We start from the raw sequence: 16,351 nt of genomic DNA on the forward strand, positions 1-16,351 counted from the left end.
ACAGTTTGTCACGGGGCTTGGACCCCTTGGCCTACTGGGGTCCTGGATGTAGAGCAGAGGCACTGAGACCCTGGTGGACATAAAATGCAGGCACACCATGTGTGTCTAGCAGGCAGGGTAGTCTGCCCTAAGCGGCCTGGCCCGGGAAGCCTTAGGTCACAGCCCACTGTGCCCATCATACCAGGGTCTGAGTCTAGGTCCAATCCTGCACTTGCCGGGGATCACTTTGATCCTCCGTGTCTTTCTATGGCTGCCTAACCATGACAGTCCTTTAAGCTTGCCTGGAAGTGGGAGGGCGGAGCACCCACACACACTCTCCAGACCCCTTTATCCGTTCTGTGAGCCTCACCCACCTCCATACACAGCTGGGAGTTCCCAGCTTGGCTCACGCTGCCCCCCCCCAGTAGAAATGGCCCACACCCCACACCTCCCATCGGCTGAAGGAGGAGAAGAATTCTCTCCCTAGTGCTGTTGCAGCCCCGGAGGGTTTGGGCACCAGCAAGAGTGGACAGCTGGAAGGCAGTTTGCCTCTCCTGCCCCTGCCTAGTCAGCAGCCAGCAGCGGCCCAGGGTTGTGCTGAGTCAGTGTGGCCAGGCTCTTGGCGTTGAGGCACCTGCCTGGGCGGGTCCCCTGATGAAGGCTCTCCTCGCTCAGCCTCAAATTTCACCCTGTATAATGCTGCACCCCACCCTGTGTTTACCACCCTGCCTCTCTGCGTCCCATGGGTGCAGGTGTTCACAGGGGAGGAGGGGGGAAGGAGGAGGACCTGCAGGGCTCCCTCACCTCCACTGCCCCGGGCTGGGAAGGAGATGGCAGGCTCAGCCCATCCAGCTGGCGGGTTCATCCTGTAGGACAGTTCTGGGCTCCTAGATACAGTCTAGGTCTCCCGGCCCAGAATCCCGATGCCATGATGGAGGTGAGACCCTGGCTGAAGGCCACACAGTCCGGGCAGTCACCCCAGAAACGTTCCTGCTTTTCCACAGTCTCCACCCCTGGCCTCCCTCCCTGCTCCCCACGTGTGGTCTGTTCTGGTGAGGAGGTTGCACTTGGGCCCAAGCGGCCAGCACCCTTGCTCACAGTACACGACAGGGTCCATGAGGGTGTGGACCTTAGGTAAGTACATCAGGTGTCCATCTCTGCCCCAGAAGTCCAGGATTTGTCCCTGGCTACATTAGACCAATGGGGACCTGGGCAGGGGTGTGGCTCCACAGGGAGAGAGCGGGCCTAGCATCCTGGGCTCCATCTCCAGTGTAGAAGCTGGGCTCTGGGACACAGGCCTGTAATTCTAGCTCTCCAGAGGCAGGAGAACCAGACATTCCAGGCTGTTTTCAGCATGAGACTCTTTTCCCCAGGTTGCCATGCCCTATGGAGGGGAGGAGTGACCATTTGCATTCTGGGTAACATGACCTGTGACATTCTGAGTCCTCACAAAATGACCAAATGGCTCAAAGAGTCTGAAGAAGTGCCTTCCATTTTCCTATCTGCCAGCTGGATCACCCCTGTGGCCCGAGACACTGTGAGAAGTGTCAGCCATCATGGGCTGGTGACTGGGGCCCAGGGGAGCTCTGTCACCTGCTCTCTGGGTGAATGGGAGCTGGAGATCTGAGCCCCATTGAGCCTCAGTTTCCACATCTCCAACATGGGATGGTGAGGGGTGTCTTCCCCTTTGACCATGCTGACATGACTTAGGGAAAGCCACTGGCTCATGGGGACCCTCCTTATCTAGTAGCTCCACCCACACCCTCCGCTGTGACCACACACATGACTCTGGCTTTGGAAGTAATACACAGAAAAGGAAGAATGCCATGCCCCCCTATTGTGGAATATTTAACTATGTAAAGGTGTGTTACATTTGTTTATGCTGCATTTGTTTAACGATGTAAGGATGTGTGTTTAATTATGTAAAGATGTGTTGTACCTGTCTCACCTTGCCTGCCTAAGGCACCTGATTGTTCTAATGAGCTGAGCGGAGGCAGCGAACGTAAGATATACAGAAGGAAGATGGTTAAAAAAAGCCCCAAGGCAAAATGTAGATAAAGAGAAACTGGCTATGTTAAAGGAGCCAGAGGCTAGCCTAAGCTAGATGGAGCATTCATAACTCGTAAGAAGTCTCCGTGTCGTGATTTGGGAACTGGCTGGTGGCCTAAAAGAAAATGCCTGGCAACCCCCACCCGTCATGGTGGCTTAATCAGATCTTTGTACACCAATGTTCACAGCAGAGCGAGTCGCAACAGCTGAAAGACAGAGCCCACTGAGTGTCGGTCCATCATCCGAAGAAAGGCATGAACAAAAATGGCTGTCCTCATTGTGGAATAGATGCAGCTATGAGCAAAATGGCTGTCTTCGTTGTGGGACAGTATTCAGCCGTGAAAAGGAAAGGAGTAATAAAGCATGCCACCATGTGGATGAGCACTGAAACATGTCACATGGAATCAGCTAGGTGTGGAAAGACACCTCACGCAGGATTCCACTACACGGGAATGTGTAAGTACCAGCGTTTGTTTGTGAGTAAAGGGGCGGGAGGGGAGGGGTACTGCAGTACCAAGGCTGAAAACGTGAGGTATCTTTGGGAATGAGAGAAATGTAGAAATAACGGCAGCAGTGGTCACACAGGCCCCGGGAAGAACTATATCCACGCCCCGGGGTCTTACAGGCTCAAACTCCGTCCGTTTGTTAGGTTTTTGTTTCGTGCTGCTGTTTGTAGCTTAAAAGAGTACAGTTTATCTTCTGGTTCTGGGAGCTGGGTCTCAGTGGGCCAGCAGCAAGGCGTAGGTTGTATTTGTCTAGCAATCTGGGGAGGGGATTCTGTCATCCTACATTTATCAGACTTTAAAGGCTGCATTCCTTGGCCCATGGTCCCTTCTGCCATCTCCAAAGGCAGCCATGGCTGGTTGGGCCAGTGCCCCATCTCTTGTTATTCTGAGCTGCAAGCCTCCATCTCACTCTTCTCTGTATAGGGCCCCCGCTGTGGTAACATGGGACCCATCGGGATAGCAGAGAACAGCCCCAAGGCTTTCTCTCTGCAGCCCTAACTCCCCTCCACCCACAAACCCATAGTCCCAAGTTCCAGAGAATGGGGTGGCTCCTCGGGGCTGTCATGTGACGGAGGAGGCTCCTTAGAGCCCCTCATAGACTCATAGGCCTGGCTGTGAAGAAAGCCACACCTCCCACCCGTGTGCACTGGCTCTCCAAGGCCTCCTGCCCTTGACCCCTGTGCTCCATAGAAGGGATAGAGAATTGAAGTGGATTCTGGGCCCTGGCCACCTCTCTCTGCCTCTCAACTCCAGTGCAGATTTGAAGCCCATCCAGGGGCAAGGTTCCTGCCAGCTCCAATGATTGGTCACTATTTATAATTGTGTAAATAATGGAGAAGCACTCAAGCTGCCTCTCCTAGGAGACCCAGTCTCCTATTTTTAGGCCCCCTGGCCCACAGAGTTGTGTCCTTCGGAGGTCTGTCCAGGAGTTAAGAAAAAGATCCTGCAACCTGGAAGGGGATGATGATGGGGTGAGAAGCCCGAGGTCAGCACCCGGAGGGGCCCCACCCAGGTCGACAGCGTGACTGGGGGGGGGTGTTTCAAGGTCCCCGGGGATGTTGGCAGGAACTCCTAAGGTCCCCTTGTTGAGCTCTGGTCCCAAATCAGAGTGTGATTTCCTAAAAGGCTGGGTGAAGGGTGTGAACTGAGTCCCCCTCTTTACTGAACTAAAGAGCTTGGCTACACTCATGAGTCATGGGGTGTGCACCATGGGGGTCCCCCTCCCTTGTTTGAGAAAGGGTATCCCGTAGCCCAGGCTGGCCTTGGATTCTGTGTAGCCAAGGATAACCTCGGGTTCTTGACCCTCCTGCCTCCACTTCCCAAGTTCTGGGATTACAGGAGTACTCCACGGTGCCTGGTTGATGCTGGGCTTGGGCGGAACCGTGTGGTACTAACTGAGCCACAGCCTTGGACTCCCTCCTTCTCAGGGTCTCAGAATGTGTCCCAGGGCTGGCTGTGAGTCCCAGCAACCCTCCTGCCTCAGCCTCCTGGGTCTGGCATCACAGGCCTGACCCTGTGTCCTTGGGTGTCAAGTCAGGAGACTTGAGATGGTTTCCTGCTTGATGTGGTCTGGCCATCAAGCTGGCTGGGGCCTGGATCCCCTGTAATTTCTTGGAGTCAGTGGTAGGCTATAGGTTAAGAAGACTACCCTGTGCCCCTGTGGCATGCACACACCTGGGGAGTCTCCCCACAACCACAACACAGTGTCATAGCAATGGCTGCTCAGATTTCAAACCCATGCTCTAATAACTCAGCTTCCCTGGGGTCCCACACCAATAAATCAGGGGTGTGCCTGCTGTCTCTCTGGGGCCCTGAAGCATCTGGTGAGCTGTGATGGCTTCCTGCATCTGTTTTCACACTGGGCATTTGTAGGGTCACCCATGTTCCTGGCTCTCCACAGCCAATACGTGAACAACATATATGGGCATTCGGAGCCTTCGCAGCCCATGGTGGACTATGCCAGGCTTGAGCTGGCCTGTGCAGAACTTATTAAATAGAGGGGACCCAGCAAGCTCCTTGCTGAGTTACTACTGATGGCTTGAAATGGGCTGTGTAGGATGTCTGCATTGTGTGAATTGGCAAACACCACTTTCGGACTTCCTAGAGGGCCACTATCAGCAAAGCCTGAGCATTGATTGGTAGATTGTCATTTCTGGAACTTGGAGTAGATGCATTGATATTTGACTCGGGAAGCCACTCCAGAAAGACAGCACTGTTGCTCTTGCCATCTTATAGATGGGAAAACTGAGGCTCCAAGAGTTGAAGTCACCAGCTTGAGCAAGCATGATCCCACAGCAGAGCCAAAGGCAGGACCCAGCGTGGCTGCCTCTGGTTTCCTAGGGACCAGACTTGCTAACCACAGGGGTGTGGACACAAACAGGTTGTCTGCCTCTAGCTTTTAGCTCCTCCAGGGGACTTGTACCCCAAGGAGAAGCAGTTACCTGGTGACTAAAGACAGCTCTGGGGAGGGAAGTCGCCCTGTGTTGCAGAAGGAGGGGGTCCCTTAGCTGCTTCCCTGGCAGCCACACCCCACTTCATGCTCCGGACCTCACTCTATCTAAGCCCGATGACGCAACAGGACCATCGGTAAAGTCCTGGACCAGCGGCAGCAGGCTTTGTGTGGACAAAGCCCTGCTGGGTGCTCACATCATCTCTGCCAGATGAAGAGGGTGGGTGCCGCTAGAGCACCCACGCAGTTTCCCGGAACCATCTGTCTCTTTGAGGCTAAAGGTGGGGACAATTACACGGACTCAGAAGCTCAGTTTGGACATTGCGATCTCTTCAGTCCTGCCGAGAGCCCCCCCTCCCCCCCTCCCCCCCCCACCCTCACTCCCTGCTCTGCTCCGTCTGTGTGCCTCTTCCAGTCCGTCTGGAGTGAAGGCGATGTATCCCTATTTTCACCTTAAAACCTAGTTAGGACCCCAAACATAGTAGGCCACCAGCAAACGTGCACTAAAATGAGTGAACAAAACACCCACCCCCTCTCCTGTCTCCTGTGGACCGCTGCCCTGGGGGGAAGGGCGAGCTCTCCTTGGCGACCACACCCCAGCCTTCCTCTAGGTGGCTGGTGGCTTGCTTGGCAGCAGCTGGGAAAATAGGGGAACCCCCTCAGAAGGCCTCTCCGAGGATGTCTAGGCAGAAGGATTGAGCAGCCATCTAGGGGTACTGGGAATGTGGGGGTACTGGGCAATGGGGGGCCACGACCCTGAGAATGCAGATCCTCGCCGACAGGAAGCTCCAACAAGAATCCAGAGGCGCAACTAAGTTTGCAGTAAGCATAGGTCATGGCATGTTTTAGGAGCCCCAACATTTCTGGGATTCCGGAAGCCCTTTCCGATCCTCCACACCCCTCCCCCCGACAAAGGTCTGTCTGGAGTTTTGGATTCTTAGAGCCACAATCCCCCAGAGTCAGCCGAGCCAAGTCAGCAGCGATGCCCCACAGGCAAGCTTGGAGGGGTCTCAGGGAGCCCTGGGCAGCTGAGGGGGAGGCGGAGGAGACCTCCGGGAGGACCCTTAGGGAGGACTTTCAGCGATTGACCAGCTCCCCGGGGACGCAAAGTGGACTGTAATGGTTTTCGGTGGTGGGGCCGGTTTTTCTGGCTCTGCCAAGCTCTCTGTCGCTGCAAGAGCTGCCAGGGAGCTGGGTCCATGAAAGATCTTGGGGACCCCTGCACTTCCAGCCAGGACAGACTGTTGGCGGCTGGGCCTGTCTGGGTGTCACCAAGCTGGGCAGAGCATGGCCAGGGTCCCTCAGGGCAGGGCAGCCTTGACGTTGAATTCCTCCCGGCTCCTCCCTCATCGACTGGACACGATCCCAAGGGATCCCAGCCCCGGGGCCTTGCGCAGCGTCCTTCCGAGAGCATCTCACCGCGCCCCTCGTTGGAGGTGGAGCGATGGTGGTTAGAGCAGCAGCAGGACTGGCCAGTCAGGACCGCCTAGCTCACCGGTCCCACGGGTCCCGCCTGCTCCACTCAGCGGCCACCTGCGGGCGCTCGCCCTCCTCCCCGCGCCCACCTGGCTGCAGGGAGCGGGGGGGGGGGGGAAGGGCGGCTTCAGGCAGGGCTCACACGCACGCTCTCCTCTATCCTGCAGGATCCGCGGAGTGTGGGCGGTGGGGTGCGGGTCTCACTGTCCGCAACCCCACCCCGTGGGGCTGCGGCAGGGGCATGATCGAGTTCCGTTCCGCTCCCGCAGGCACAGCCCTCGCGGCAGCGTGTGAAGCCGGCTAGCGCTAGGACCGCGCCGCTCAGCCCGCCCGCCGCTATAAGAGGCCGCGCGCGGCCCCACGCGGAACCGGCTCCGCGCCGCTGTCCCCGCGTCCCCACCCGGCTCGAGCCGAGCGCAGCCCAGGCAGTCTCCGGCCTCCCTTCGAGGGGCGCCCCCGAGCCCCGCCGCGCACCATGGGCGCTGCCCACTCCGCGTCCGAGGAGGTGCGGGAGCTCGAGGGCAAGACCGGCTGTGAGTACCGAACGATGGCCCGCCACCCGCGCGGGGACCGTCGCCTGCATGCCCCCGCTTCGCGTCGCCGCGCTGTGTGACCTTGGGCTAGTGGCTGGCCCTCTCTGTGCCTCGCTCTCCGGCAGCTTCCCGTGGGTTCCCGCACGCTGCTGTGCGGGCGATGCTGCCGAGAGGGGCTGGGGGGGACCCCGGGCGGGGGCGGGGGCGGGGTGGTGGCCCGGGATGCCACGAGCCGTGTGCATCCCCGGGCCAAGGCGGAGGGCAGGGCGGAGCCGGGCAGGTGGCCCCGGCTGCGAGAGCCGGCGCCCGGCAGCCCCGGAGAGCGCTGAGCGCGCGCCGCACCCGCAAGTCTGCGGCTGGCGATGCGCTGGGCGGAAAGTTTGGAAGTGGCGGGACCCGGAGGAGCCGCGCGGCCCGCGGTGACCTCAGGCGGGGGTCACCCTCCTGCCTCCCGCCCCACCGCGCTGCAGGCTTGGGCACCGAGCCCCGCGTCTTCCGAGCTGGCTCGCACACCCGGGGCCGCAGAGTCCGGGCGGGGCGAGGGTGAGGAGGCGCCCGTCCGCTCCGCGCTTGACCCTGGGCTCGGAAGTGGTGCGCGAACCCGAACCTGGGTAAGAGTGGGCAGGTGCTGACCGGACAAAGCCGGTGCTAGCCCGTCCAAGGCGGTGTGACCTTCGGCCAGTCAGTTTAGGTCTCTGAGTCTCAGTTTGCCCCTTCTGTGGAATAGGAGGCTGGTGCCCCGTGGGTGCTCCGAACCCCAGGAGCTGCGGCTGGAGGCAGCTGCTGAGTTGAGAGCAGCCAGTCAGCAGCCACCCGAGAGGGGACCCCCGCTGCCACCCGCTTCCCCAGAGCCCGGTGAAGTCATAGAAAGTCCCAAAGTGCCCAGTGTCTACACCCGCGCACAGAGTAAGCCCAAGTGTGAAGTGGATCCGACTAGAGAGTTGTTTACATAACTCGCTAAGGGCGACAGCCCAGCGGTCCGCTCCCAGCAAGAGCGGACCGTGGGAGCGCTGTCGGGAGTGTGCACACTGTGCAAGGCAGGGGGAATGTGTGCAAGCCGGGAAAAGTGTGCAAATGGGAGTGAGTGCAAGCCAGGAGTATGTGAAAGCCAGAGTGTGTGCACCTTTATGCAAGGCAAGCATGAGTGTGTGGTGCAAACAGGAAATGTGTGCAAGGCAAGCGTGTGTGCAAGTGTGTGCGTGTGCATGCGTGCAATGTGTAAGCAGAACTGAGTGCACATTGTGTGCAAGTGGGCATGCATGCATGCTGCGTGCACTGCTGTGAGCTTGGACCCTCAAGGCCTTCGTCTCCCCAGCTCTGGGACTGCAGGGCATCGTCCCCCCCTTCAGCCCCACTTTTGTATTTTTTTTTCTCTCTGAATTCATTTTACTGACTGCAAACCAAAAGTTTTATCAACGCATGACCCCTGAGGCCCAGGTAACATGATGGAAGCCTGCAGGAGGCCCCGCCCACTCCTGACTCAGTTTGACCAATTGCCAGTTGCTGCCCCAGCTGGTGCAGGTTGAGCTCCCACGGGGACGGCACCCAGGGCTTTCTCGGGAATTCCAGTGGGCTGTGGGTTTGACAGTGATGGGCCGCAGAGCATGCTGGGAGCCTTGTCAGTTTCCTGGGCTCAACCTCCCACGGTGACAGATGCTGTGCTCAAGCTGGGGTGGCTTCTCTTGCTGCCTGGGCTCGGAACTCAAGTCCAGAGGAGGCTGAGGTGGGGGACCTGAGGTTACACCCTGGGGACAGTGCTTCCTGGAGTCCCACAGGCCTTGAAAGTGGCACTTTTCACCCACTTGGCAAATCCTTACGGGACCCGGGTTTTTGAGGATTTTGGAGGAGGTGGTGGTGACCCAGAGAGGCCAATATTCCTGAGCACAGCACACAGACCTGCCCCATAGGTGTGATGTTTCCAGGAACAAGGGACAGAGGGGAGGGGCGGGGAAGGGGTGAACAGGTAACTAAGGAGCAAGTCCTTGACAGTGACAGGAACATTGGAGAGCCAGGTGCCACAGCCCTGTGGCAGGAGGCAAATGGCCGTGTCGGTGAGAGTGGCCAGTGACATAGCAGAGTGCAGCCCGACTTCAGGGGTCCCTTATGCTTCCCGTGCCTCAGCTTCCCCTACTGTCAGATGGGTGTAGCAATAGTGCCTGCCTTAGAGGTGCTGCCCAGCCCTCAGAGCCACATTGAGCTAAGTGTTGGCCCCTTTATCCCTGCTGTGTGGCCTTCACCAGTCACTGCCTCTCTGGGCCTCACTTTGCAGTGGGCGTGTCGACCTGAGGAGGGGTGGGGCTCAGTGAGATTAAGGCTGGAAGGGGAGCACTTTGGGGACATGTCCCAGGCCCCCACTATGTGTTCTGTGTTCACTGACCTCCAGGGTAGGAACTGGCTGCCCAGGGCGGGTTGCTTTTCCTTCCCTCCCTCACCCCAGGACCTTTGCACAAACCTCCCGGCTGTCAGTCGGCTGTACACCATCTTGGGCACCGTTTTTCTGTGTATGGGGAGAGAATGATTCTACCACTTCCTCCTGGGTTCAGGGTTCAGATCTTCTCACCCTACTCTGTCTCGGGACAAAGTCCCTGCTACTGTTTAGGGGTCTCGGAGCCATTGCTCCCTTTCAGAAAACTGGCGGCTCTCTTGCGGTCTCGGTGGACACACTCAGACCTGACCCTCCCTTAGTTCTTGGGTTCCTCCCAGCACCATCACCTGCCTCCCCTAAAAAAATGGCTGTCAGTGTGCTCCCATTGTCCACAGAGTGGCTGCTTGGCGGTGAGACCGCACAAGGCTCACATGGGGACGGGAGTGTCACTGAGCCCTTCATAACCCAGAAAGCATCTCTGAGCCGAGGGCCGCCTCCCCCCACAGGCCTTGTCCACGCCAGCCACGAGGCACCTGTGGATAATGGGCTCTCACAGAGAGCGTCTCTGCCTGCACAGGGTTAGCAAGTCCCCTCCCTCCGCACAGAGAGCTTCCCGACTGACTCATGGCTCAGGCTTCCCTTTGACCCCCAGCCAGCACCCACCTAGGCTGTTCCAGAGCAGCAGCCAGAGACTTCAGCTGGTCTTCCCATCCGGGAGGGACATCAGGCCAGGGCCATGACCCTGGGGGATGCTGAGCTGGGCGGCCTTGGGTGCTCCCGCTACAGCGGTCCCTGCCCCAGGCCTCCTGATGGACCAGGAGGAGGGTGGGAAAGAACCCTCCTGCCTCGTCTCTCAGGTCTGCATCATAGTCTGGGAGTGACCTCTGCCTGTTGTCCCTCATGCAGGTCCTGGATGAGGGTGTGAGACGGGTGGGTTCTCTGCCCCTCAGAAGCTCGAGGGCTTGAGGTAGGGGAGTGGGGGGAGGTGGGAGGGAAGCTGCCAGGGGGCGGAGCTGACAGCCATCCAGGAAGGCATGAGAGTGACCAGCCAAAGCCACTTTCCCAGCAGTGGCATGGGACCCTGGGAGCCCCACGAAAGAGGGGGCTAACCCGTGGCTCTCTAGTTCTTCTCAATACAGGGACATTAGAAGCCACTTGTGCCTGGTGGCATACACCTGTTGGCATCCCAGCAGAAGGCTGAAAGAGTTTTGGCTAGCCTGGGCTAAACAGAGACCTTGTCTCTACAAAAAGAAGGGGAGGGGATTAAAACAATTCTTATTTATTTATTTATTTATTTATTTATTTATTTATTTGAGACAGGGTTCCTCTGTGTAGCCCTGGCTGGCCTGGAACTGGCTCTGTAGACCAGGCTGGCCTGGAATTCACAGAGACCAGCCTGTCTCTGCCTCCAGAGTGCTGGGATTAAAGGCGTGCACCACCACCACCCAGCATCTACTTGCCAGGCGCTGAAGTCAGCCATCTTTCTTTAAAAGTTCACTGAGGGAGGAATCCTCCTCACAGCCAGTTTACAGACAACAGAGGTTTAGCTCAGAAAGTGACTGCCCTGGATGCTGAACTGGAACCCAAAGCAGGCCCTCTAGTGAGGTTTAAATGCAGAGAGAGTAAGGAGAGAAGAGACAGACAGACAGAGGACAGCCCAACCACAGGTAAAGGGCAGAGCCTGCAGCCCAAGGGTCCCTAGCATGCCAGAAGAGGTTGGGGTGTGTGTTACAGCCACGCACTGGTATATTGAGTTCCACTGGGCTTCAGGGATGACAGGGTGGGTTGTGGGTGATGGAATGTTTTAGAACTTGCATGCTTGCAGGCAGTCAGATTGGACTGGGAGCCACCTCCCTGTCCCCTAAGGGCTTCCAGGGTGGCTTACACCTGTTCCTAAGACAAACTTGTGTTGTCTGTGGGAGATCAGGCGGCAGTAGCAGGACCTGCCAGCTTGGGGACCTGCAGTAACAAGCTTCCTGAAGCACACGCGCGCGTGCGCGCGCGCACACGCACGCACACACACACACACACACACACACACACACACACACACACGGGCTCCCGGTATTTTGTTTTGAGCTAATGCCTCCCCTTCCCCAGACTTAACACGTCAGAGCTCAGGTACACAGACAGCTGGATGACAGACCAGAGCCATGTACTCGGGATGGGGGCTCCTATGTCCCCGAAGCAGTTGGGTCCCTGGTACCTTAAGCTAACGGACTGACATGGAGTCTTTGCACCTGTGAAGGTCCCATTGCTCTAGGAAGAAGGTGGGGGCCAAGGCCCAAGGGAGGAGCCGTCCCCCAGCCAGCCTGTCACTTGCTCCGCCTTAATTATTCATAGAGCCAGAAGGTCAACTGGGCATTTCCGTTGGTGGCAGCGATTACCTTATGCACTAGGACAGAAAGGTCCTTTGTTGTCTCTGTGGTGTGACCTTTCCAGACGGAAGGGCTGTCAGGAGTGGCCTTCCACTCACCTTGGGAGGTAACAGGAAGTGTGTGAGGTCATGCTGGGACCTGAGGTCCTCTAAAAGGGAGGGCAGGCAGCTGGAGGGAGCATTGCTTCTAAACCCGAGCCCTGTTGAAAGGAGCCTGGCTGTGCCTCCAGCCCCCTTTGTGGAGAATATCCCACCCCAAGTGCCACAGCTGGAAGAGGGGTCCCTGCAAGCATGGGCGGAACACCCATCTCAAACGAAGCTGTGACACTCCACGTGGAAAATTCCTCCCTGACCTCCCGTGACTGGTGCAGTCAAGACACGTGCAGGGGAAATCAGAGGGAATGCCATGTTAGGGCACATCCCTAACATGGGAGGCGTTTGGTTCAATCCCCATCACCACAAAAATAAAACAAAATGGATGCCTTAAAAATGGTATACAGCATCTCAGTCCATAGTGTGCCTGCTTAGCGTGCACAGAGCTAATTGTTGGTCCATAACCCAGCACCAAATAAGACCAGTGTGGTGGTGCCAGGACTTGAGCGGTGAAGGCAGGAAGATCAGAAGTCCAGGCTCACCCTCAGCTACAGAGTCTGAGGCCAGCCCCAAGATACATGTGACCCTGCCTGGAAACAAACCAAAATATTATATAAGGTCACTTTTGTATTTTGACTGGGGTCCCATCCCCAAGATACTTCATCCGTAACAAAGCAAAACCTGAAACATACACAGTCCAGGGCTTTTGAAGCTGGCCACAGAATCCAGTGTAAAAGAGTTTTTAAATTGTGTGTGTGTGTCAGAAAGAGAGAGAGAGAGAGAGAGAGAGAGAGAGAGAGAGAGAGAGAGAGGACACCCCACAGCACAGGCTGGACCACAAGAGCCTTTGTTCTTGTTCTCTGAGCCATCTTGCTGGCCCTTTGTGGCAATTTTTAAATCCACATTCCATGATTTCCTTATCTCCCGTCTTGGAGTTGCCTAAAAGGAACAGTCACCTCTGCCTTTATGCTTAATCTTGTCTGGCTATGTGTTTTTACTTTTGAAGTTTACCTATAAACCGGTCAATTATCCTATTGGGCAAACACTTATTTTTTTCAGACACTGCTCATTATGAATCTTCCTCCTTGTTTAGTACATCTTCCCCATAGATTTCTGAGCAAGAGTCTGTGAGTGATAAACTGAACTCTCTTTTGCTGGTGTCTATGAATGCACATTGAGCTGGGTATAAAATGTACGGTCTGTTTTGGGTTACTATTGATAAATTACGTTTTGTCTAATGGCTTTTTGTTATTGAAACCTACTTTTCCTCTGTTTTGAAATTTGTGTTGGTTTTGTTGGTGTTGTTGTTGTCTAATTCTGCCAACTGTCTGGGTGCCACACACTTTTTTAAAAGGTAATTTAACTTTATTTTATGTGCCCTGGTGTGAAGGTGTCAGATCCCCTGGAACTGGAGTTAAAGACAGTTAGGAGCTGTTACATAGTTGCTGGGAATTGAACCCAGGTCCTCTGAAAGAGTAGCCAGTGCTGTTAACTGCTGAGCCATCTCTCCAGCCCCCGGGTTGGTGCTTTATTTGTGATCTTACCTGTGAATGGTTTATGCCATTTCATTCCAAAGAAGACTCATACCTTTCTAAGACAAACATATTGTCTCCTGGTGATCCTGCCCCTCAGTGGTTTGTGTTACAAATATGTTGGACCTTCTTGTTGTCTCCCATCGCTCTGAACCACATTCGTGTTCATTTTCTTAGGTTTGATCTTCAATTCACTAGTTCTCGCTCCAGCAAGGTTGCAGCCTTTACCCTTTGTGCTGGCTAATTTTAGGTCAACTTGGCACAAGGTAGAGTCCTCTGAGGAGGGAGCCTCACCTCAGCTGAGGAAATGCCTGCCTAAGACCCAGCTGTGGGGCATTTTCTAAATTAGTGACTGATGTGGGTGGGGCCATCCCTGGACTGGTGGTCTTGGCTGGGTCCTAGAAGAAAGCAGGCTGAGCAAGCCATGGGGAACAAGCCAGTGAGCAGCGCCCTCCATGGCCTCTGCATCATCCTGCCTCCAGGTTCTTGCTCTGCTGAGTTCCTGTCCTGACTCCTTCGATGATGGACTGTGGAGTGGAAGTGTGAGTCAAATAAACCCTTTCCTCCCTGCGTTGCTTTGGTTATGGTGTTTTATCACATTAGAAAACCTGACTGAGATGCTCATTCTCTGTGTAATCACACTCTATAGACCAACATGACCTCGAGCTCACAGAGATCTTGCCTGCCTCTACCTCCCAAGTGCCAAGTGCTGGGATTAAAGGTGTACACCTCCCACAAAGGCGCGTTCGGCCATTGCCTGGCAAAACTTAAATTCTAATTACAAGTTGCTTATAGGTTCGTGCTGTAAAGTTTGAGTATCCTACTTCAGTCCATTGCTTGTGTGGTTTGACTTGATTCTGGGTCCATCTTCTGCCAGGGCCGCTGTGCTGAGGGCCTCGGGGTTCCAGAGGTCTGATGTTGCCTGTTGTTTTTCCTCTTGACTCTTTGTGGGGCCCACTGCCCAGCTCCCATATAAACCGCATATGGAATCTTACTTTATTATAAATGCCCGGTCTTAGCTTAAACCAGGGCCCCACAAAACACTGAAATGTAAACGGTAGCCATCCATATCAGATGGGTCAGAAAGTAATGCTTCTGCCAACTGGGGCACTACCTCTGCTGGGGGGAGGGAGGGAGAGAGGAAGCTTAGCCCGACGTTGAGAAGTTTACATGCAAAGTGTTTTCAGACTGTTGGAGAATTTTACTTTAAGGTGTGTTACTGTTGTTTATGCTGCGGAACATTTGTTCGATGACGCACAGATGCGTTGCATTTGGTTAACTCTGTGAAGCTGTGTTACTTTGCCTGCCTAAAACACCCGACTGGTCTGATTAGCAGCTGAACTGCCAATAGCAAGGCAGGAGAGCTGGCAGGCAGAGATAATAACAAAAGGAGAAATCTGAGGAAAGAAGAGATAAGGAGAGGAGGCCATCAGGACCCAGCCAGCCACAGAGTAAGAGTGAATGAAGGTCAGACACACAGAAGTAAGAAAAGGAAAAAGCCCAGGGGCGAAAGGTGGATGGGATAATTTAAGAAAAACCGGGAACAAACAGCGGAGCGAGATGGTTCTGAAAGCAGGGTTGCGCTGTCTCGTGGGTACCGCGCACCCGGCACCACCCCACCGTACCCGCGCTCTGAATGCCTTCTTGGCTGGAGACTGCCCACCCTTCTGTAAGGCTTCACTCTAATTCGAACAGAGCACAGCACGCGGCTACCTCTGCTGCTCTGAGCTGTGTGACCCTCGGTGAGCCACGCTGCCTCTCTGATCCTGCCTGCTGAGCAGGGAAGTGGGCGTGCTGTGCCCCCCCCCACTGTTAGAAGAGCCTAGCCTTCGCCTGCCCAGCCCTGGCTCAGCTCCTGCCTCTGAGTCAGGCTGTCACTCCCCTTACCCCTGCTACAAGGCAAACGAACGGTAAAGAGCCAAGTAGGGCTGGAGAAGGGCGGCCAGGCGTATCCCAACTGTAGAGCCATGCTCTCCGACTCTGCAGCTCTCTGCACTGTCTCCTTTGCGCAGAGTTGCAGGGTGTGTGGCAGAGAGAAAGCAGCCCGCCCATCGTGTTTACCCCTCTCAGGAGTGCTCTGTGCTGATGTGGGCTGAAGTCTTGGAGACAGGGACCTGAGGGTCTGTGTTCCCTGCCTCCCTCTCCCTCATTGGATTTGAAAGACCGCTTCAGAAGGCCAGGTGCATCAGTAGGATTTAAAGTTCATGGCAATATGGTGGGTGTGGCTGCCAAGGCGCTGGCAGGTGGAGGATGGTGTCCACTAGAGAGGGCAGCTGGTACAGGATCCCCTGCAAGGCTCCCTCCCTCCCTCCCTCCCTCCCCAGTCCTGCATTAGTCACTGCTGTGTCTGGAGCCCCAGGTGGCCTCCCTGTGGAGCCCAGAGGCAGCAGAGCAGTCTTGGAGCCTGGAGTGGCTCAGGGCCCAGGCAAGGCAGTCACAGCCACGCTGAAGGCTGCTTCTCCATCCAGATTTGAAGCTAAGTAGACACTGATTTTTTTTTCAATTAGGGCCAAAGTTCATGTGACATAAAATTTACCATTTTAGGACTGGGGAGATGGCTCAGTTGGTAAAGTTCCCCGTGAGCATAAGGAGCAGAGTTCGGTCCCTTGCACCCATGTAAAAAGTAATAACATACATCCAATCCCAGGGCTGGGGAGGCAGAGAAGGGAGGAGCCCTGGGGCTCACTGGGGGTTTGGTCTGAATCTGAGCTGAGGTACAGTGAGAGACACCAGCTCAAGAAACAGAGTGACAGGAAGACAGCAGGTATTGACCTCACCCCCTTCATAAGCACACACATACATGAACATATTCGCGCGCGCGCGCACACACACACACACACACTTCAACTGCTGTGAAGTGGGCATCTTGGTTGGGCTCTGTGCATTTAGTGTTGTAAATCTTAATTACCAGAACATTCCATCTCCTCCAATTAAACCCTGCATCACCTGTTAGCCAACTTCACCCTCTCCTCCTGACCTTGTCCAGCAAGAG

At 55.7% G+C, this 16,351-nt stretch overlaps 1 protein-coding gene across 1 annotated transcript in view; it reads left to right on the forward strand.

The window, feature by feature from the left end:
* The first annotated feature begins 6,771 nt into the window (after positions 1 to 6,771).
* Positions 6,772 to 16,351, forward strand: part of Tesc (tescalcin) — a 28,126-nt gene continuing 18,546 nt past the window's right edge. Inside the window, exon 1 of the mRNA XM_051176526.1 lies at positions 6,772 to 6,992. Coding sequence (XP_051032483.1) covers positions 6,935 to 6,992 — 58 coding nt within the window. The 5' untranslated portion in view covers positions 6,772 to 6,934. The remainder of the gene's footprint in view (positions 6,993 to 16,351) is intronic.

This window comes from Phodopus roborovskii, unplaced genomic scaffold (genome assembly GCF_943737965.1).
Source record: "Phodopus roborovskii unplaced genomic scaffold, PHOROB, whole genome shotgun sequence".
Classification (NCBI taxonomy): Eukaryota; Metazoa; Chordata; class Mammalia; order Rodentia; family Cricetidae; genus Phodopus; species Phodopus roborovskii.